Source organism: Ylistrum balloti, unplaced genomic scaffold, assembly GCF_031769215.1.
Source record: "Ylistrum balloti isolate Yb309-2 unplaced genomic scaffold, AGI_CSIRO_Ybal_v1 Utg371024, whole genome shotgun sequence".
Lineage (NCBI taxonomy): Eukaryota > Metazoa > Mollusca > Bivalvia > Pectinida > Pectinidae > Ylistrum > Ylistrum balloti.
In genome coordinates this window covers 187,399-212,016 of record NW_026782569.1, presented here as the reverse complement: position 1 = coordinate 212,016, position 24,618 = coordinate 187,399, and the positions used below count along the sequence as shown (strand labels likewise).

The 24,618-nt window shown below is 35.2% G+C and overlaps 2 protein-coding genes across 2 annotated transcripts; one reads left to right on the top strand and one right to left on the bottom strand.

Annotated features, from left to right (window-relative positions):
- Window positions 1-420: 420 nt before the first annotated feature.
- LOC132560168 (arrestin domain-containing protein 3-like) lies at window positions 421-9,139 on the top strand. The gene is made up of 7 exons (XM_060224819.1): window positions 421-535; window positions 1,145-1,264; window positions 1,705-1,925; window positions 3,196-3,378; window positions 4,364-4,546; window positions 8,273-8,504; window positions 9,009-9,139. The coding sequence occupies exons 1-7, from the start codon at window positions 421-423 to the stop codon at window positions 9,137-9,139; spliced, it is 1,185 nt and encodes a 394-aa protein (XP_060080802.1).
- A 4,974-nt stretch (window positions 9,140-14,113) lies between these two features.
- On the bottom strand, window positions 14,114-23,684 carry LOC132560161 (N-acetylgalactosamine kinase-like). The gene is made up of 9 exons (XM_060224813.1): window positions 23,635-23,684; window positions 22,580-22,668; window positions 22,165-22,291; window positions 21,571-21,808; window positions 20,631-20,729; window positions 19,721-19,873; window positions 17,815-18,025; window positions 16,923-17,124; window positions 14,114-15,086 (listed from the first exon to the last, which is right to left on the bottom strand). Exons 1-9 carry the CDS (start codon window positions 23,682-23,684, stop codon window positions 14,882-14,884), a joined length of 1,374 nt encoding a protein of 457 aa, XP_060080796.1. The 3' UTR covers window positions 14,114-14,881.
- Window positions 23,685-24,618: the final 934 nt, after the last annotated feature.

Here is a 24,618-nt window from a genome sequence, read left to right as displayed (position 1 = left end):
GTTTAATAGATTAAGCACATGTCTTTAAATAAATAGTATGGTTCATAAACATGTATGAATTGACCCATACCAGCTGAGTATTAAGCGCAGGGACTGTGATAGTGATTATACAATGCTGTATATACATCTGTAAGGGCCTCAAGATATAGACAAAAACATTGTTACATGCCCCAAACATAATCATATAATTACATAATTGTATATGTTGGTAAGTTAAAATCTGGTGTAAGCCAGTAAAATGTGTCACAATATTTTATAAAAATGTATAACTTGTCTTGATTGTTGTTGAAAAATGTAACATTCAGATTTATTTGTTGATTTTTGGAGTTTAAGTACATGTATATGTTAATATTGGTGCAGTCTTGTTTTTTTATCTATCTAGATATTAGCCTCTAAGACTAGTGGATACACCTTGACACCATGGTGGTAAATCTATTAATCAAGATAGAGAATAATGAGAGAGTGGTATATTTTCCCGGACAAACTGTGCAGGCATGTGTTCAGTTATTCCTAACAGAAGGAACTCATGTGAAAGGTGAGATTGCATTCTTTTCTGTTATACTTCATGTGACATTAAGATCCAAGGGTTCTGCATTTGAGTTATCATATTTTCTCGTGGTATATCTCATGACATTAGATGAAAAAGGTGCTGTATGATTCTGACTATCTATCTTCAATTTTATTTTGTCTTTGCTGCAGTTGACCAAGACAACATTTTAAAAATAATGCAGATGAATTATTAGTCAGAGCCTTTCAGACTACTTATGGTTGTACTGTTATCTAAATAAGATTTTTTATTCACTTCCAAAAATAAAACCTTTCACTTGTCAATCTGCAAGTACAAAATATGGATCTTTTATAAGGGCAAATTTTTAACATTTTTTGTTTGGTTTTTTGTTTTTGTTTTTCTACCAACCTGATGTCTATACCTAGTATATGTTGTATACTTGTATTTATATGATGTAGGGGTCATACAAATCTTTGAATCCACTATTAAAAGAGAAAATGTCTATATGTGGGACTTCAAATGCTTATTTTCAGTCAGCTATTATTAAGATTTGTTTTCCATATTCTAATATACATCATGCCTGTAAATGGACAGTTGTATTTAATTATAAATAGCACAGTCTATAATACCTTGCAGGCATATATGCAAAATTTAAAGGAATAGCTTGCACAAGTTGGACCGAAGGGACTGGGGACACCAGAAAAAGTCACAGAGAAACTGAACAATACTTCAAAACAGAGATACCACTAGTACAAGGTTTGATATATCTTACAGTGCCATGTCTACCCCCCAACTAAACCCAAACAGCCGGAAAATATCCGACTCAAACTCAGTGGAAGTGCTATAGTTCAGTGAAATTGAGTGTCTGTTGAAAGATAAATATATATGTGTATAGATATCTTTTATATATATATATTATCAGGTATAAGGGCTTATTGTTAGACATATGTCTTGATTTTGTATGAGTTATCTCCCTTATGATCTCAGTTAACATTTGAGAGTGACAGTTGTCATTGCCAAGGTAGGATTAATTAACCTTTATTTTGTAATGAATTTACTTTGGAATAACCAGCTGATACAAAAATAAAAAATTGTTACAGGTTTTCCTAATTTGAAACTCTTATAAAAGATATGTGAGACTACAATATCCACCTCTAAGGCTTGGTATGTCAGCGGTCCAGTTTCTTCTGTTTCAGCTGTGGATGGTGACTATGTGGACACACAGCCTGGTGATTATAAATACCCTGTTGATTATGTATTACCTTCACTTCTACCCTCTTCCTTTGAGGGTCGCCATGGCTCTGTCCGTTACATGATCAAAGCCAAGATGAAGACAAGGGGTGGAAATGTGTACAGAGTCCAGTATCCATTCACGGTCATCTACAAGCTTGACCTCAATGCAATATCAGGGGCAAGGGTCAGTGTGAAACCTTATACATTGAAAAAAAATTATTATTAGGAATCACCATGTTTGAATTACATAGGTTAGATGATAATTACAGAACCAAATATAGAAGGAAGGTGCACGTGGTGAGGAACTGGATGAGGTATGGGGTTGAGAAGGGACATGACTATGGTTTTAAAAACTCATCTGTTTCAAGTTATTATGCTATAATGTAATATCTGACATAATTTTTTCCCCATGTTAATATCTTCATGGTGCAGAGTACTGATATTCGGCTTGTAGAATTTGTTTGAAGGTAGGACCTAGATCCACTTTCATGGTCAAAGGGATAACATGTATTAAAATTTCCAAACACCATCTTAAGAAGCACAACACCCAGGGTGCTGATGATAAGCCTATTAAAAAGGGCTACCAAGTTAGTTCAAATGAATGACCTTGAACTATCATTGTTGTCATAAGGGTCAAAGTTGTTCATCTTCTCAATATCCAAGAGAATCAGGGTTCTAATATTGTAGCATGCTTCAATTAAGGACTGCTAAGTTATGTCAATGAATGACTTTAGCCCTTTTCCAAAGTCACAAGGGTATAATTTGTTAAAAACTTAGAGCAACATTTCTCAGTGACTTAAAGGCTAAGGATACTTATATTGGATCTTTAGCATGCATGGAAGAAGGTCTACAAAGTTCAAGGTCACAGAGTTCAGAATTTATTTTTTTTTGATATCCAGTTAGGTTCTTTGTCATGTTTGTATAGTATCATGCTTGAGAAAGGGACTAACATGTTTGTAGAAACTGCAGAAACCTTGCTTAAAGAAACACGGAAGTCTTCTTTGAAAACTGCAGAAACAGGAAAGGGATTTAGGCCCATTAGGTCTCTTGTACTTTAACTAACAGTATCTAGTTTAGAAAGTTTCACTGAGAAATTTTCAATTAATTTCAACCATGTTTGCCTAGATATCATAGGAAACTGATTCTAAATTATAGGACTTATTCTTGTTACGGAATAAGTATAGAATATTAAATGAGACTTCATTTCATAAGAGATTATGTGAAACAAATCTTTGAAGTTTTTATTGGGTTAGCAAAAATTAAAACTTTGAGACATGTTTCATAAAAGAACATATGAAATAAGAAAAAATTAAAGATACATTTTGACGAGTTTTAAAGTGAAAATAATGAAGACGACACTAAATGGAGGCAGCCATATTGTTGCACTATTTATAATGTAAAATCCTTGTCCATATTATGACATCATAATCGACACTTTAAATTATTTTTACTAGATGCCGACCCAGATGCAGGACACTAAAACTGGATGTTGTTTGTGCTGTAAAACAGGTCCTGTCTCCTGTATGATGTGTTTGGACAAACAGGGCTATGTTTGTGGAGAGAATATCAACATCAGCGCTGAGATAACTAATAATGGTTCTTCATTAATACGAAAAACGACAGTTCAGCTGCTCATGGTAAATTATCAGTTAGAACCTATTTTGCATATGGACAAAGTCTCATGGTAACCTATTGCGCTCGCCTTTTGTCCAGTGTCATACATCTTTAACATTAAAAATTTTTGACTTTTTCTGGAAAATCCCAGAACCGATTTTATTGGAATTTTATGGAAACCTTCCATTGCCAAAGGTGCAAATTTTTTTTTGATTACATGGTTCCACCTCCCAGAGGTCGGAGTGATGAGGCCAAAAAGGGTCAAATTGATGGAAGCGTTGAAGAAATCTTCTTCTCAATAACCAAGTATCAAAGTACTCTTCATGGATGGAGTTGCCTAATGGTACTTTACCAAAATGATAAATTTCATGACCTTAGGGTCTCACATTTCCCCATAGGGAGAGTGTAAAGTTTACTATAGTTCATATAGGAAAATTACATAGAAATAAATAAAACATATTTAGAATTGATATTATAGAAAGACAGTTTATGATAGGCGTATATTGACCCTTGCTGACCCCATGGGCTGATCGGAGGGGCCAAAAGGGGTCAAATTTAATCAACTTTCAAAAGATCTTTTCAATACCCAGATATGATAGAATCTATTAAATACTGTTGATGGATGGAAGAGTCATAGGGAAATGACACTTACGACTGTACTGACATGCATAGCATAGGATGGCAGTTCATATTATGCACAATTTACATTTACATTACATGTACAATGTCATTCAAGTTAACATGATTATTTCTATGACATGTTAAAAGAAGAACAACAATGTTGTAACTCTGGTGACCATTAAGGCCACTGAGCCTCTTGTTATCATTTCTTTAAAGAGAGAGGAGAACTACCTTTGTCATAAAATACTTTGAAAATTGATTAAGTAATTTCAGCAATCAATATGACCTTTGTCATAAAGTTCTATAAAAAATTGATTAAGTAATTATTAGCAATCAGTATGAATTTTGGAATTACTCAATATACATGTCCACTATGGTCTGTTTCAGAATACAACATTCAAGGCCTACGGTAGTTCTACACACGATAGAAAAGTTATATCAACAGTTTCCCATGGGACCATTGGTCCAGGAGAATCTGACATTTGGAATGGTGATGTGCTTCCTGTTCTTTCCACACCACCATCTTATTTATACGGATGTTCACTCATTGATATTCAATACTCATGTGAGGTAAGGGATTTCAGGCCAGATTGAAGTGACTGATTGAAGTGAAATGCTGTCTCCTGGTGTGACATTTTTGTTTGTATTAGTTAAAGCAACAAAGATACAATATCTAAAGTTTAAGGTTGTGTTGTCAACAGATTCCAAATACAATACACACGAAATAAGATCACTGCAGCCATTTTTTATACTTTAATAACTAAAATAATTTTTGGTTATATTTGCCTTTCAGTTGCAATAGCACACATGTAGATCATAACCAAATTTAGCAAACTGTGTTGTTATAAGGTCAATATTACATTGTATGTGAGGGACTTATTTTTGTTGCTTCTGTAAATATCTCTTTCTCAATATTCATAATTTTCTTTCATATTAGTTGATAGTTCAATAACAGGTTTAAAAAAGATATCATTTACATATCAGAAAGATGTGTTGCTCTGAGGTCAAAATTAGGTATATGTTACATATGAACTAAAGTCACTGTGACCTAGTTTTATTGCTTAAGTAAATTCAATATTCCTTAATGTGCATCTCCTTATTATTTCAGTCATAGTTCACTAATGTGTACATTGAATAATATATACACCTATCAGTTATGACAGGTAGTACCTGTGTACATTGAACATGATATACACTGCATCAGTTATGACAGGTAGTACCTGTGTACATTGAACAATATATACACCTATCAGTTATGACAGGTAGTACCTGTGTACATTGAACATAATATACTGTATCAGTTGTGACAGGTAGTACCTGTGTACATTGAACATAATATACTGTATCAGTTGTGACAGGTAGTACCTGTGTACATTGAACATAATATACTGTATCAGTTGTGACAGGTAGTACCTGTGTACATTGAACATAATATACTGTATCAGTTGTGACAGGTAGTACCTGTGTACATTGAACATAATATACTGTATCAGTTGTGACAGGTAGTACCTGTGTACATTGAACATTATATACTGTATCAGTTATGACAGGTAGTGCCTGTGTACATTGAACAATATATACACCTATCAGTTATGACAGGTAGTACCTGTGTACATTGAACATGATATACACTGCATCAGTTATGACAGGTAGTACCTGTGTACATTGAACATGATATACACTGCATCAGTTATGACAGGTATTACCTGTGTACATTGAACATTATATACTGTATCTGTTATGACAGGTAGTGTACATTGAACATTATATACACTCTATCAGTTATCACAGGTAGTACCTGTGTACATTGAACATTATATAATGTATCTGTTATGACAGGTAGTACCTGTGTACATTGAACATGATATACACTGCATCAGTTATGACAGGTATTACCTGTGTACATTGAACATTATATACTGTATCTGTTATGACAGGTAGTACCTGTGTTCATTGAACATGATATACACTGCATCAGTTATGACAGGTAGTACCTGTGTACATTGAACATTATATACACTCTATCAGTTGTGACAGGTAGTACCTGTGTACATTGAACATTATATACTGTATCAGTTATGACAGGTAGTACCTGTGTACATTGAACATTATATACTGTATCAGTTATGACAGGTAGTACCTGTGTACATTGAATATTATATACTCTATCAGTTATGACAGGTAGTACCTGTGTACATTGAACATTATATACACTCTATCAGTTATGACAGGTAGTACCTGTGTACATTGAACATTATATACTGTATCAGTTATGACAGGTAGTACCTGTGTACATTGAACATTATATACTGTATCTGTTATGACAGGTAGTGCCTGTGTACATTGAACATGATATACACTCTATCAGTTGTGACAGGTAGTACCTGTGTACATTGAATATTATATACTGTATCAGTTATGACAGGTAGTACCTGTGTACATTGAACATTATATACTGTATCAGTTATGACAGGTAGTGCCTGTGTACATTGAACATGATATACACTCTATCAGTTGTGACAGGTAGTACCTGTGTACATTGAATATTATATACTCTATCAGTTATGACAGGTAGTACCTGTGTACATTGAACATTATATACTCTATCAGTTATGACAGGTAGTGCCTGTGTACATTGAACATTATATACTGTATCAGTTATGACAGGTAGTACCTGTGTACATTGAACATTATATACTGTATCAGTTATGACAGGTAGTACCTGTGTACATTGAATATTATATACTCTATCAGTTATGACAGGTATTACCTGTGTACATTGAACATTACATATTCTGTATCATTTATGACTGGTAGTGTCTGTGTTACAAGAACTTTCAGATTATGTTGTATGCCATTTGTGTCATTGTTCTAGAACAAATTATTCATGCATTAGCAACACAAAACATTTAGGCATTTTGTAACCTCATACTTTTGTCAAGTAATGTGAACAATTGAGATTTTGATGTTAATTTGCATTTCAAATAATTTGTATGCTTAATAAATCTGTGTATAGATTTTTGAGGTAAGAGTGCCAACAACATACAGAATTCAACCAATCATTGTTTTACAACATCAAGTCTACTCTGTATTCATCATGCATCAAATCATAGCCCTGTACACACACCCACGTAAACACACATACCACTGCACACGCCCACGTAAACATACCACTACACACACCTATGTAAACACACCATTACACAGACCCACGTAAAAACACCACTACACACCACCACAAACACCCACGTAAACACACCACTACACAGGCCCACGTAAACACACCACTACACAGACCCATGTAAACACACCACTACACAGGCCCACGTAAACACACCACTACACAGACCCATGTAAATACACCACTAGACATGCCCACATAAACACACCACTACACACACCCATGTAAACACACCACTACACACACCCATGTAAACACACCACCACACAGGCCCATGTAAACACACCACTACACATGCCCACGTAAACACACCACTACACACGCCCACGTAAACACACCACCACACAGGCCCGCGTAAACACACCACTACACACACCCACGTAAACGCATTACTACACACGCCCACGTAAACACACCACTACACATGCCCACATAAACTCACCACTACACACACCCATGTAAACATACCACTACACATGCCCACGTAAACACACCACTACACACGCCCACGTAAACACACCACCACACAGGCCCGCGTAAACACACCACTACACACACCCACGTAAACGCATTACTACACACGCCCACGTAAACACACCACTACACATGCCCACATAAACTCACCACTACACACACCCATGTAAACATACCACTACACATGCCCACATAAACACACCACTACACACACCCACGTAAACACACCACTACACACACCCACATAAACACACCACTACACACACCCACATAAACACACCACTACACACACCCACGTAAACACACCACTACACACACCCACATAAACACACCACTACACACACCCACATAAACACACCACCACACACACCCATATAAACACACCATCACACACACCAACCCACAAACAAACTCGAACTCGAAGTGGACAGGTGGACTAAGTGCTTAAAATGGGTCTAATGGGTTTGCTGGATGAATATATTTTCTTGTAATATTTCAATGCATTGTTATACTGGTAATGTTGATTGATATTAGTTGAATTCACATTAAACTACATATATGTACATGTAGGTACGATGTGTATTTCCGTGATCAGTATAACATGTCACCCACATTTTACCCAGTCTTCCTGCTGGTCACAGCTTGTTGCAGATATGGATGGGTCTTTGCTAAATATTGTATTTGATTTGCCAATCATAATCGGCACCATTCCATTATGTCCCCTGGAACATCAACCTCAACCGCCTGTCTTGCTACGCCAACATCCGACAGATCGTGACTGGGCACTAACCAATGAACAAGCTGGCAACATCTCATTGGATAACATCACAATTGCTGAACCAATCACATCACAGATAGTTCATCAACCTGCAGGTGATATACAGTATACAAGCATTGCCTTTTATTCTGAAAAAATATAGATTATTGCAGCTGGGACTGACTTTATATTCCATGTAGACCTGCAACAATTCACAAGCTTGTTGACCAAAGTTTCTCAACTTAAGACAAATTCATCGCCTTACAAAATTTGTTGACTAGAAGATTGGACACTATAATTGAAGTTTGGAATTCTGTAATAGTTTTCTCTGGACATTTTAAGTAAAGATACTTTCAGTTCAGAAGCATCATTATACTGGAAAGTGCTTAATACCAATTACCAAAATGTTCGTAAAGATTAAAAAAGTTGTAATTATTCAATTTATCATTCAATAACAGATAAGCCTGGTGGTGTACTGTGTGTTATTCCGGAGAGATCTTAGATAAGATTTTCATAACATTTTCTGTAATTCTTCAGTGAGTCAAATCTAACTGACCTACAAGGTATTTTCTTTTGAAACCAAGCTGCCTTGATTTCTTTAATCAGTTTTGTATTTACAGCCCCACCAAGCTATGAGGAATGTATGACAACAGATAGAGTCCGGATTATGCGTCAAAACAGCAACAGTACAGACCAAGAAGATCAATTCACCAACTTCACACCCTCCTACCCATATTACAAGCAGAATTAAAAGTTCAAGTGCTTGGTTGTAGTGGAAACAAGGACCATAACTCCTCATAATAATGAACATGTGGAACTTTTCCTTTTTGAGGTAAATAATACATGTAAATGTGATAAATCCATCTTCAAGTGCATTCCATTCAACCTATATTACAAGCAGAAGACATGCATGTAGTTCTTCATTGACAGAGAAACAAGTGCAATTGCTAAATGTGCCATACAAAGAACACTTCTGTGTTTTAGGGAAGTTAAGTGTTTTATGAAATATTGTTCTTTTCGTTTCCGTTTATCATGCTGATTTGTGAACCTGTACTTGTGATGATTCTGCACACCTTAACATGTCTTCATATAAGACAAACAGAATCACTCAAATATTCCTGATATTAATGTAGTGTGCTGGTGTTAGATCAGACAGTGAAACAACACCTGATCCATATATTCAGAATAGATATGGTTTTATTACAGTTTGCATTGAATCTGATGCACTTTATTATACATGCATGCCTGTATGCAAAGACACCAATGTATGCACATGCACAAAATTTCATCCTCTGAGCTAATCCTAATTGCAATGACCGAAAAATGTATGCCCCCTTTGAAGTTAAACAAATTGACAGTAGCAATGGTCTAAAACTGAGAACAATTCACTTTGTATATAGTGATTACTTATCCCCAGGCATGCAGGGAGTATTGCTATATATATCGATGACTTATCCCCAGGCATGCAGGGAGTATTGCTATATATATGGATGACTTATCCCCAGGCATGCAGGGAGTATTGCTATATATATTGATGACTTATCCCCAGGCATGCAGGGAGTATTGCTATATATAGTGATGACTTATCCCCAGGCATGCAGGGAGTATTGCTATATATAGTGATGACTTATCCCCAGGCATGCAGGGAGTATTGCTATATATGGTGATGACTTATCCCCAGGCATGCAGGGAGTATTGCTATATATAGTGATGACTTATCCCCAGGCATGCAGGGAGTATTGCTATATATGGTGATGACTTATCCCCAGGCATGCAGGGAGTATTGCTATATATGGTGATGACTTATCCCCAGGCATGCAGGGAGTATTGCTATATATGGTGATGACTTATCCCCAGGCATGCAGGGAGTATTGCTATATATGGTGATGACTTATCCCCAGGCATGCATGGAGTATTGCTATATATGGTGATGACTTATCCCCTGGCATGCAGGGAGTATTGCTATATATAGTGATGACTTATCCCCAGGCATGCAGGGAGTATTGCTATATATAGTGATGACTTATCCCCTGGCATGCAGGGAGTATTGCTATATATGGTGATGACTTATCCCCAGGCATGCAGGGAGTATTGCTATATATGGTGATGACTTATCCCCAGGCATGCAGGGAGTATTGCTATATATAGTGATGACTTATCCCCAGGCATGCAGGGAGTATTGCTATATATGGTGATGACTTATCCCCAGGCATGCTGGGAGTATTGCTATATATAGTGATGACTTATCCCCAGGCATGCAGGGAGTATTGCTATATATGGTGATGACTATAGTGATCCCCTGGCATGCAGGGAGTATTGCTATATATGGTGATGACTTATCCCCAGGCATGCAGGGAGTATTGCTATATATGGTGATGACTTATCCCCAGGCATGCAGGGAGTATTGCTATATATATTGATGACTTATCCCCAGGCATGCAGGGTGTATTGCTATATATGGTGATGACTTATCCCCAGGCATGCAGGGTGTATTGCTATATATGGTGATGACTATATATGGTGATGACTTATCCCCAGGCATGCAGGGTGTATTGCTATATATGGTGATGACTTATCCCCAGGCAAGCAGGGTGTATTGCTATATATAGTGATGACTTATCCCCAGGCATGCAGGGAGTATTGCTATATATAGTGATGACTTATCCCCAGGCATGCAGGGAGTATTGCTATATATAGTGATGACTTATCCCCAGGCAAGCAGGGTGTATTGCCAGACATTACAGTAAGAGATGGGTTTATATTTAGTATTGTTTACTAGTCATTTACTGTTAATTGGCATTTGTTTGTTTTGTTTTTGTTTATTTGTTGTTCTCGTAAATATCTTTATATATTGTAAATATCTTTATATATTTGGTTGTGAACAAATATCTACGAGGTTTTTCTTCGTATTTTTATTACTGGTGCTGGAAAAGTTGTTTATACATTTTATACATGTTGCTGGTTTTTGATTTTTTGATATTTTCTTAATATTATTATTTGTATACACATATTTTAGAGAATATGACTTACAGCTTATTCTGTGGTGCTGCATGTGTCATCCAACATTGTCCATCCATCTCTTTGGTATCAACATTTCCTTTTGAATGACTTGTACTCAATATTCAAAAGGCCCAGTGTAGCAATATTGGGTAAGTTGTATAAGCATACTGGGATAATGTGCGTTTTCAATGTCACAGGAGTGAAATATCTTAAAAAGACTTCAAATGACTCTTTGTCAATAGTAAGATGAAGGTTTGTTTAAATAAGTCACACAGGTCACAGTATAAAATGTTGTTAAAGGAGCATTTTGCCATTAAAGCTCTTTGAAGTTACAAGAATATAAATGAAAAAAACTTTATTTTTCTACGATTGTGAAGGTTATTTACTTTACACTAATGAACCATTTAAAATTTTAATGTAATCCTAAGTTCTTAAATCACAAAACAAATTTTGAAATGTAAACTTTGACCAGAAGCATGAAGATTAATCCCACCAGCAACTTTTTTGCTTGTGTCAGCCAGACAACAGTCTGAGAACTAGAGAAAATTAATCCATAGTTAAGCTGTTGAAAGGTAGACAATGATTGTAACAATGTATTTTCTGTGCAATTCAATGCTTATTTCATCACTGTTAAGCACGTGTATTAACAGGTCCTGATTTAGATACTGTAGACAATGGATAGTATAGCTTATTTCGGACAATGAACAAAGGAATACTCATTATAATATTAGGGTAGTAGCATTCTGAAATGAAAAGCTATAAATTTTGTATGAATGAACTTGAACCACTTTCATAATCACAAAAGTTGAATTATTAAACAATTGCTCCTCAAGGGACACATGAAACTGTTATGAGGCCAATGCTGTGCTTGAATAAAGGGCTAACCTAACCCATTTTCAAGGACACAGGTCAAATGCGTTCAAACCTTTTAATGATTTCTCCTCAATTAATAATAAGCACAGGGTGATGATATATGGCCAGTATATATCATGCTTGAGATGAAGGGCTAACAAGTTTGTTCAAATGAATAAACTTGTACCACTCTCATGGTCACAATGATCAAACATGTTACAGAACATGAAACTTCTTCCATGAATCTGCTGTGGCTCGAGGTATTTGTGTAGAAACAAGTTTGAAAAATAGACTTTTTGGTAAATTTTAAAGTAACTGACAAAGTTTCATTTTCAGCTGCCGAACAGGCGAGCAACTCGGGGCCAATAGGCCTCTTGTCTCTATGACTTAATCGATCATATGGAAATTGTATTAATGAATATTTCTGAGTAGATTGTAGCTGTAATGTAGACATTCTTTTACTTATATAGTCTACAGTTTCTACGCTTTTATTTATATTTTTATGAATATACATGTATGTGCAATATACTGGTATTAGTGGTTGTATTTTTATCCTACAACATGTGTATCTGAGTGGGATTGTTTTAAATCTCCAACATATATATTTTATTGATAGATTCCTCAGCTGTGATGATATCACTTGAAGGTTGTTTGGAAATATTTAAATATCATGTTACTTTCAGAATATTTTATAAATTAAAGATTTGACTGTTAGTATTAGAAATGTGTCTATTTTGTCAATATGTTAAATTATCAACTGATATCTATATTTTAGTGAACAAAAACATTGTTTGTGGTTTTATATACAGAATAAACCATAAATTGAAAAAAAAAGAATATAGTTTCTAAAAAAAAAAAAGTTTTCTTTCTTTTCTTTTTGTCTGCAAACTAACTTTAAGTTTGAAACTGGAAGATTTGTTATTGAAAACTATGCTTAACCCTTAATAAATTAAATTAACACTCAAATAGATGAAATGTTGACTAAGTACCAAGCAGAGTTCCATAATTGTATGCTTCGTTTCAGCCGTTTATCATGATAAAAAATATTGATTGTGTAACAGCTCATCGAGTAATACCTTTTTAACATAAGCTTGGATCAGAGTTGTTCTGTTATCAAAGATTGATTTCAAAATAATTTTTTTGCGGGAAAATGCCCAGTCATTATTCCATTGTAATTTTTTGTCTGCTTATTTACTCTTAGATAAATGCTGTATATCATTTTAAATGTATATATAGAACTGTTATTTGTCATGTAGTTGTATACCCAGGTAATGATAATATATACAGTGAAAGTCAAGTTCGCATTTGGTTGAGGGAAATTCTTTTTTCTAGTTATGGTCACTGATCATTAATTTTCAATTAAAATTTTCACAACAACTGTAAGACTAATATATCAGAAAACCTAACTCCAGTAGGAACTAAGTAGTAAGCAGATTTCAAAATTCTTTAACACTGCTTATCCAGGAAAGACTTCAGTTGAATTCATAAGTCATTAGCTAGTATAAGTAGGTACACCTTGTTGCAAGATGGCTGCCTGCCAGCCATTTTGTTTTTCAGATCAGTCAAAATCTAAAGAGCATGACAACGGACCTAGGTGAAACTACATCTGAATTTCTTGGAGATTTGTCCAGTACTTCTCAAGAAATAGATATAACTTTCATTATAAGAATGAAAGAGGACTCAAAATATCGCCACCAACATCTATGACATAAATCAGTTTTGTGCTTGAATTGTGTTACTTTTAAAAATAGATCACCAGATATATTGATGTAAAGGAACTGGTACCTGCATTTTGTGTATCAAAACGAAATGAGCAAAAAAAGATTCAACTAAGAATTTGATAATCAATATATTTTATCAGTGCAATCTACTTTTTTTTTCTTCTCAATTTATTGCGATTACAAACCAAATCATCCCTCTTTGATAACACCTTGGCCCCAAAAATCATATAATATCAATACAAAATAAATATATACTGATACTCAACATTTTGTTGTAAAATATAAATGCAAGTTCATCAATTGATAAAGACTACAATAACATGCCCACATATAAGACAAAAACAAATCCCACGTCCCAAACATTAGGAAAGTATATGAGGTAAGGCATAGAAGTTTTCCCACACTACACAAGTAAATATAAATCCACTATTAAGTCATTCTCCTTTTCCATATGGCACTTTTAACATACTAAAATTGATATAATCTCATTGCTTGAATATTTCTATACAATTAACATAGTGATGAAAGGCAAAATTTCAAGTTCCATCAATGAAACTGGAAAATCAAAAATCTACTTAGCAACCCCATTGTCTGAATTAGAAATGTTTCCTGTTTCAACTTAAACAATATCAATATTTAAGAAAATCACATTGCTACGTCAAGAATCCTGTCAACTGGGTAGACATTCACAGGAAATGCAAAAGTTTATATTCAGAGATAAACAATTTCAGTTTTTTGGTTGATTTTAGAATTTTTCTGGGAATCTAAAGCAAAACTAGAAATAACGTGTACACAAGTAAATGCTGCAGAAATGTTGATATTTCTGATGAGCAAATTAATTGTATGAGCTTTACACATGTAATTCAAAATACTGCAAAAATTCATTTAGAGCTTCTTTGCAGTTTTCATCAATCACTGATCTACACTTTATAGATGGCTGCCCCTCCACCAGGCTGAGTGGCAAAAACAGCAGACGACACTTTGGCAGATCTAGATGGCTCAACAGCATAGTATTTGTCCTTGACTTTTGAAATAAATTGTTCCACTTGATCCACAGGTACCATAGAAACAGCACAACCTCCCCATCCTGCACCAGTCAGGCGTGACCCAAGGGCACCTGACTCTCTGAAAATTGTTATATATATATATACCAATTGTGAGTTTACAATGTTTACAATTGTACAACTTTTGTGAGCATATTTATAACAAAGTTATTTGAGAAGAGGTCTATGTCAATACGTTCTCTCTCTTTTTAATGTCTGGGTAGATTTCCACCAAATTTGAACTTAAATATTGTTGCAGGTGGGTCATCATGTCTTAAATTCAGAAGTTGATTTGACACCAGGGGACCTGGAGAAGGGGTCCAAATGAGAAAGTTAGTCAACTACAATTTTGCCTCAAAACGCTATTCTGCCATAATGTTTGAATGGATTTAAACCAAAGAAGGCCTGAAATATCATTTAGGGAATGGAGTCATTTCTTCAATTCAGAAAATCCATTTGACCCTAGTGACTTGGGGGCAGGACTCCAAATGGGGAAGTATGTCAATATTTTGTTCCAAAATGCTGCTCTTCCTTAATGCTCATTGTAAATGGATTTAATTCAAATTTTGTCTGAAACAACAATTAGTTTTCAAATTCAGAAAGTTGATCTGACCTCTAGAGACTTGGGGAAGGGGCTCCTACAGGAGAAGTAAGACAAAATTAATTTGATCCAAAACACTATTCTTCTTAATGCCTCGATAAATTTTAACCAAAGTTGGAATGTAGTTACCTCCCCTCTTATTTCTATGACAGCTGAATACAGTACTGGGACAGGGGTGATTAAAGTGAAAGTTAGTCGCTGGCCCTGTTGGCAAGCTGGTCCAAAATAAGGAGGATGCAGACCTATAGGCAAGAGAAAGACTATTTTTTGATGGATGTTGGCCCGAACAAGGGAAATTCTCTGGGGATTTGTAGGGGAGGAGAGGTTCGCACTTGATGGATGTTGGACTGAACAAGGGAAATTCTCTGGGGATTTGTAGGGGAGGAGAGGTTCCCACTTGATGGATATTGGCCCGAACAAGGGAAATTCTCTGGGGATTTGTAGGGGAGGAGAGGTTCCCACTTGATGGATATTGGCCCGAACAAGGGGAGGAGAGGTTCGCACTTGATGGATGTTGGACTGGACAAGGGAAATTCTCTGGGGATTTGTAGGGGAGGAGAGGTTCGCACTTGATGGATGTTGGACTGGACAAGGGAAATTCTCTGGGGATTTGTAGGGGAGGAGAGGATGGATGTTGGCCTGAACAAGGGAAATTCATTTGTAGGGGAGGAGAGGTTCGCTTGATGGATGTTGGACTGGACAAGGGAAATTCTCTGGGGATTTGTAGGGGAGGAGAGGTTCGCACTTGATGGATGTTGGACTGGACAAGGGAAATTCTCTGGGGATTTGTAGGGGAGGAGAGGTTCGCACTTGATGGATGTTGGCCTGAACAAGGGAAATTCTCTGGGGATTTGTAGGGGAGGAGAGGTTCGCACTTTAAAACTTTCTAACTCCTAAATGACTGAAATGGTTTATCAGTACTTTTGAATAACAAATGACTGCAACATACACTAGACGTGATGAAACATAAACTGGACAGTTAAATATGAAGATAAGGCTGGGATGATTGGTCCAGTTAACTGTGAACCTAAATGAGTAAAAGCAACAGGCCAGTTCACAACACACTCCCCATAAATCGTATTTTGTAGCTTTTTGAAAGTCTTGACAACAATGTAACATCAGAAATTTAGCCAGTGATTCATTAACCTGAAATTTTGTTAATATATTCATTTATGGAAAATTTAATCAAAGTTTCATTTTATGTAAGAGCATCCTTCAAACAGAAGTCAGATCTACAATACAGAAATTAGCATTATAAGGTTCTGCTATAATCAATGGACTGAGCCTTAACTAACCAGTTAACAGTTTTATACTTACAAACAAATATTGACCAGCTTGTCTAGATCAGTACAGCTGCACTCGTACATGTCTCGACAGCTAGCGTGGCTTTCACTCATAAGAGTTCCAAGACGCTTGAGGGCGTCGCTTGGATTCTCATCACAGATGCGCTTAAATTGAAGGACACGGTTGGCTTCACTGAACACATGGGTTGCTCGGTCATGTAGTTTGAAAGATTGCACTGCATCAAAAACAAAAAAAACTTATGCATTGACAGTCTCATGTTAATGTGTTTATATTCAGTGATAAGTCTAAATCAGGCAACAGGTAGCTTATAATCCATCCACATCTATTGCAGTTTTACATGAATCCCCAACAAATGCTACATTGTTCTAGACAATCCTGTTTCCATATTTTGAATCAAAGTTTATCTTTTTGCCTATCCATTTTTACACTTATACAAATCAGGGATTTTGGTTTCCATGTACAAGAAATATTAAATCTATTAAAAATCAGGTCAGTATTTTTTTATTAATCTAGGTTTTAGTTAATGGACCAATTTTTCCTTATATCAACAGAAGTGTAATTGAATCAATAAATGGATATGATTTCCATCAGAAGATAAGCCTATATCCTATTTACAACACAGGAAATTTAAATCAAAGATTCACTTTCCATTACTGAGAAAACCTAATGCTGTTGAATTACAATGACATGGTAATATTACATGTGATATTTACCATTTGCTTATTACATACATTTACAGGACAAAATGGCAACTTCTGTTGATAAACAATGCTTGATCAACACTCTTTGCCCAACATACACAAATAAGGCCTGTAATACACAAAGTCATAAACAGACCTCATCAACTTATTGCCTTATTATATATAATTTATTTTCAGTCAAACATAATGATAAACTTGATTACCTGTTAGAGTATTGGTACTGAGGGTGGTTTCCGCTAGTTGTTCAGGTGTAACCTCCAGAATTCCACACACCTCTTCTTTTGTGTATGGCTCCTTGTGAAAAATTTCCCCTACAATAACTAAAGCTTCTTCCAGACTCAGACCAAGTGTTTTTTGTACATCACCAATACGTTTGAAATCCTGCCAGGTTAACCCCTTTGACTTGGCAATGATCTACAATAAAAACAAATTATTTGTATATCACACGTACTGACTTTTACTGAAGTAATGGGCCTCTGTAAGTGTGTGAAGTTTGATCGTAATCTTGCAAGGAATGAAGCCATAAGAGTGCTGATCACAATTTCCAAAAAATAGTAATGTAGGCCTTGACCTTACCACCCTGAAGCTCGAAATAAATTAAGACATTTAAGTGTTTTACAAGTATGTTAATGTTGATGAGAATTCCTCAAAGAATGAAGCAGTTAGACTGCTGACATGATCTTTGTTTAAGAAAGAAACCTTGACCTTAACCCAATAACCCTGAAACTCAAACTTGACCAAGAGACTTGGACACTTAATAAGTGTGTGAATTTTTATAAGAACCCCTCAGAAAATAATCTGCTGGAGTGTATTAACATTCCAAGATCGAGGGACAGCAGACAGAGAAGGAAAAGTGAATCATATTCTTCCCTCTTCCTCCTGCTTCAGCAGCAGTTGACTTAAAAAAAAATGTTTATATAAGGTTATGGCAGCTTTGAAAATTATTTCAGAAAAGTTTCTGGATATTTTTCATCCTTATTTTTACTATAAATGATGTAGCTTTATAACATGGCATCTTAATAAAACTGAAGGGTGATATCAATATTGAAGATCTCTTATCAAAGCACTAATATTTATTTGAATGAAAAATATAATGTTTCAACCTCTTTGTGATGTGAACCTTATCTCAATCAGAGGGTAATATTTTAGTATAATTAACTCTGATAAGCGCTAAACTTCAAATAAAAATCATTATATCGTGAGGGCTGAGACAACATTATGTCCATTACATAGAGTTGATTGATTATTTTCCCTAAACTCTCCTATTGTTTTAACTAAACTATTGGAAGTAAGATTAATAAAATCTGTTACAATTGTACCTGTAACTGAGTCAGATCGGGTTATCTCAGTCTCGGACTAAGTTCCTGCAACATAATCTCAACAGAGGCGTTAGCCGAGGTTAAGATGTTACAGGATCTTAGCCTGAGACTGAGATACCCCAGGTGATAGATTTTTTCTCGCACCTACTACTCTGAAAATTATTCAATATTTCATCAGAGTTTGGCCTATCCTGATGGAGCATCAAACTACCCACACAGCCTTTTCACTTTTAAACAATGTTTGGATAGTGTCACATAAACAATGTAGGCAGCACTTACAAAAAAATATAGCACAATTTACAATGAAGATCTTATTTTATCTACAACATCAGGAATCTCAACAACATCAAAAAGTACAATTTTAACAATGACAGCATATGATTTTGTTGAAATGTACAGGTGTAGGTGCTATCTACGCCTACACGAGGATGGATTTACTATGCGTAAAAAAATCCATGAAAACACATCTAAGAATACTAGACAGATCGGGCAAGATAGAAAAATGTAGGATTGGGTTTTAAGTGGGATATCACTGTCTGAGGTGCGAGAAACATGTGTCTTGATCAGTACATTGTCCTATTAGGAATGGCCCATGAAGAATTGCATGCTGAAATTGATACCTGTAACATACAGTGGGTAAAGAGGTGATATGGCTCTGCTGTAAGAGTTGCTTATAAAAAAAATCCCTTGAAATAAACAGATTGATCTTTCTGTAGCATAAATGGGGATGCACCTGTGAAGTGTAAAAATTTTTTGTCTGTCATTGGTTGTTGAAATAGGGTGTACACACCTGAGCTACAAGACGACATTCCACCACACGGATGTTGAAGAACGAGGTGGCAGCTTTATTCATTTCTACACAGCTGTTGGTAATTACAAATGCAGCATCACCTGGTAGCTGTACATCAGTGGTACGCAAGGGAGAAAACTCTATGTGCTTGGCCTGATTTATGGAAACAATGCAAACAAATGAATAAAAAAGGATTTCACACACAGAAAATACTACAAATATTGTCAAAAACAAAAACTAGAGGCCCAATGTGCCTGCATCGCTCACCTGGTATTCAATGGTCATCAAAAAAAGAAACTTTGATAATATAACAAATATATTGACATACACACCTTTGGCATTCAAAGTGGACATATCAAATTAATTCTAACAAACTCAATAACTAACAGCTGATCATACTTAACTCTAAGCAGTGACAGTTAGGACTTGGATTATAGGTAAATACAATTTCTTTCTCAGAACTTGTTGGGGTTTGACCTAGAAATGACTTTCCACCAAAATCCACCCGCTTCTCAGACTTTTGTTTCAGCATACATGTTTTAACAAATTTGATCCCTGTGACTTTCAATATGGGTCACAATGATTTCTTTTCTTAAATGTTGTCAGGTGTCATCCTTATAAGCCCTTTGGGTCAGGTGAGCCAAAAACAAAACTGATATACTTGCCTAGCTATTGGATAAAGTCAGCTGGAAATCTAGGTACTGATGTCCTAATAGACGTGAAAAGGCCACAGATATTGATGAAGCCTACCTTACATTATGCATTTTCTTCCAATGAAGTATCCCTGTTTCTGTGAATGCCTAAGCTGATTCACTGCATAAATAATGCAAAAATATAACTTGTCAAATAATGATATGTGCATTTATTATTAATTGAATCATTGATGTCTTATTTCTATTGGAATATTTACAGTTCCTTCTTGAGCCATGAAAGATATTGCCTGATCCATTCCACCACCTTCAGTTCCAATATGACACTCGCACTGAGCACAGATCTCTGACAACTCTTTCTGTTGACAAAATAAAATAATTAGGAGGGAAGTAATATATATGATAGTCATATTATATACTCATTCACACCCTACATCCGTGTGGAACATACTTATAAACACCAGCTCTGTATATAGTATTGATGATAATACCTGATGTATATATATACAAAGATATGGATGTCTACGTCTATATTTTGTAGCTTTCACATCATCATTCTGTATAGATAAGCAAATTTGTATGTATTAGATAATGAACATGTTTTCATTTTGACCAAGATTTCATTTTAAAACATTTATAAATTAAAAATACCTGTCAATTGTTGTGTTTTTTTCTTTTAGAGAAGAAGAAATAGAGATAATTTTAGGTAAACAAAGACAAACAAAATCAATAGACAGACACACAGACAAACGCATATATATCGACTGACACACAGACATGCAAAAAACTCAATTAACACAGGGATAAGGACAGATAGAGAAGACAGTGACAGGCTTTGGAAAATCAAAATATTGAAAATAGATAATTGAATTTTTTTTTAAATATTTGCTCAAAGATAGTACATTGACATTGTGATGGTCTTTTGCAGTATTAAATTGATTATAGAATTTATGTTTTATGGGTGAAATGATAATGTTAATTTCTTTACCAATTTTACTGCACTTATTTTTGATTCACCAGAAAATTGATTTTAGGCCTGTAATTTATTGAAAAGAAATTGTTTTAAGCAAAAGTTAACTCTATGCAGATAGACAAATGATGGATAGAAAATGATTTCCATACCACAAGATGATTCAAAATTAATTTTCAAATAAATTTTGAGGTGGAAAACACAATTTTATTGATATGTGACCGATTTACCTTAGATATGGAATAACCATGGGCATACATTGTGACCAGGGCAGAGCAGCAGACTAGAGCACTAGAACTGGACAGTCCTGAACTGGCTGGAATATTTCCACTGACCATACAATACATTCCTCTGAGTGCATTGGGCTTGGCATACTCTAAAATGCCTTTCACTCCACACAGGAAGTAATTGAACCATTTTGGGTCTGACTTACTAATTGTAAAATCTTTTATACTGCACTCAAAATCTCTGAAATCAGAATTACAGACAAAACACCTTCAAAAACTTGAAAACTGATTTCATAATCATTCTAAATTTTCATAATAAAAATGATTCATAATTTCTACTGCACCAGTACTCCTAACAGAAAACTTTCTACTTTACCATGGCAACAGAAATATGTACAATTTTTTTTGATCCTGTATGCACTTATTTTTGTGTTTATTTTTTGTAAGTTTACTTTGCAATAACCTCATGATCACTGCCTTGAATTTATTCATACAATTTATAATCATCTAGATTGTAGATTGAATTCCAATAAACAAATACAGGAGATGAATTAAACCATTATGTGAAGGCGAGGTTCCACATTCAAAATTACTTACTGATAAGAAGGATTCATGTTTGAGAGTATGATCTTGTCTGATGTGCTACTGTGCGACACTGCTATAATGATGTCCTGTTCTATAGCCATTGGCAACACTGAATAACCACAGTAGTCTACATGTTCTCCTGTAAAAAAAAAATGGTTTAAGATGGCAGAGAAATTTCAGGGGCATTGTTCATGATAATTTAAATATTTTCTTCAATCATCAATTATTGTTGTTAACCTCTGATCTACGTGTGATTACACAATGTTATATTGCTTGATGTGCATGCAAACTTTGTGGAAATGTACCACAAAATAATAGGAGTAATTTAATTACCACATTGATAAAAATTTCAAAGAAAATTAAAACAGGTTAGTAAAGTAAGACATAAATTACATTTGATGCACCACAAAATACATGGATGACATACCTATGATATTCACTCTGCCAGAGGCTCTGGCAAAAAATTCTGGGGGATTTCCAAACTTCTTGAGAAAATTATTTTTGATATCATCATATCTGTAAGACAAAAGTGGTATTGGTAATTACTGTATCACAACATCAAGATAATAAAATGCAGAGTTTGTCTTATTACTATATCAAACAGATTATTAATCACTTTATGGGAACTGATTGAATATATTTGTTGAATGAAATACTATTGAAATGTACTAACAACAAAGTCAAGCATCCCTGATTTGAGTGTTAACATTTATCTATGCAGAAGACATAGCTCATCATTTTAAAAACCCAAATAGTTCATAATTGTAAAATTATTAAAATCATTAAACTATTTTAACTTTTTAGATACTTACAAAGCTACATATATGTACATGTAGTGAAAAGACTATATTTAACAATTAACAAGATCATTAACACTATATACTGCAAGATATTTTACCAATGATCAATCTACATCTAAATTCCAAGTCCTGCACTCAGGCAACTTTAATGACACTGTAAGAATTTCTGGAAATATTTAAGATTTCACATTGTGAGAGCCATTATTTTCAGCAATAAACTGGATATTACTCAATAATTAAGTCATATGTCGATTAATGTTGTACATGTACCGTTAGGCCTAGTACAAAGGTTGAAAACGCCCCATCATTAAGTACCAATACGCACAGGCACATGTAACCAGGGGGACTGCCCATATACGGAGGAGTTGACGCTATAAAGCGGCATTATGCGTACCTCACTTGTGTACTACTAGAGCCCTGAGTGTGAATATTAGTCTACAATAAACTGTAGGTGTTCATAGCTACATAAAACTAGTATAAAGTTGCAATGTGGAGAGAGTGCTATATATATGATATAGCTGATAGTATACATGTACATGTAGCTTTGTACACGTTTTAACGTCAGTTCACGATCTGATACAAAACAAGTGGGTAACCTTATGCAAATGCAATAGGGATGTGCAGTTCTAAGTACATGTACATGATTAATGCATTAATATCAAAGCATACTATCACAGCATACCGTTTCTGTTTTTGTTGTGGAATATCAGACACCGGCGGTACGGCCTCCATCTTGCGATCATGTGATCATATTTTCATGGTCACGCAGACGCTTAAACGAAGAAAGATTGCAAAAAAAAATTATGAATAAGTATGTACAGGGACGTATATATATCACAGACTATCAATGACCATCCGAACAGGCTTACGCATTATATTAATGAATAATTTCTTCAAATTGGCCCAAATACATTCCTCATTATAATGCGAGGTCATTGTTGTAAAATGGAAATCGGAATAATAATTTAAACCAATGCAAGTCATATACTAACTTCCAAGTTCGTCGTGCCAATAAAAAATACCCCCTGCCCACTTTCTGACGTCCCTGTCATACCGTGGCACAGGTATAAAAGTGTATATTGATAGAGATGGATAGACAGCTGCCATTTTGTTACGCAAATTTTTTCAAGTCTGTGTGGACTATATGAACTTCCTCGTCCGGCAGAGTTTCACGTGATTCGAAAAATTGGCGGGGGGAAAAAATCGTCGACAGTATCCATTGTCGGCGGCCAATCGATGTATAGTTTGACCAGTCGGACCTTCTGATTTTATTGAGATATTTCCTTTCTATAAGCACTGGTTTTAGCATGCCCGTCCCTTTATGGCCTTTATGTCTACATCATAGGCGCTTAACTCCTCCAGAAAAATAAACTGCGGCATGTACAAGTAATAGAATGTGGTCCGCAAAACAAGCAAATATTGATTTTTTTGTCTGTGAAATGCAAATTTCTTTTGAGCAAATATAAATGCATGCATGTACATGAGTTGCTATTTGATGGGAACATAATTTGATTGATATATTACGTTCAGTCTAACCAACAGGAAAAACTGATTGACTGATACCTGTAGACAAAAAAAGGCCAAACTTTAAACTGTACCATACATGTTCGTTCAACAATCCGATCAATGTCAGGTTGTCGGAATCAGAACCGAGGTATAGGTAGTG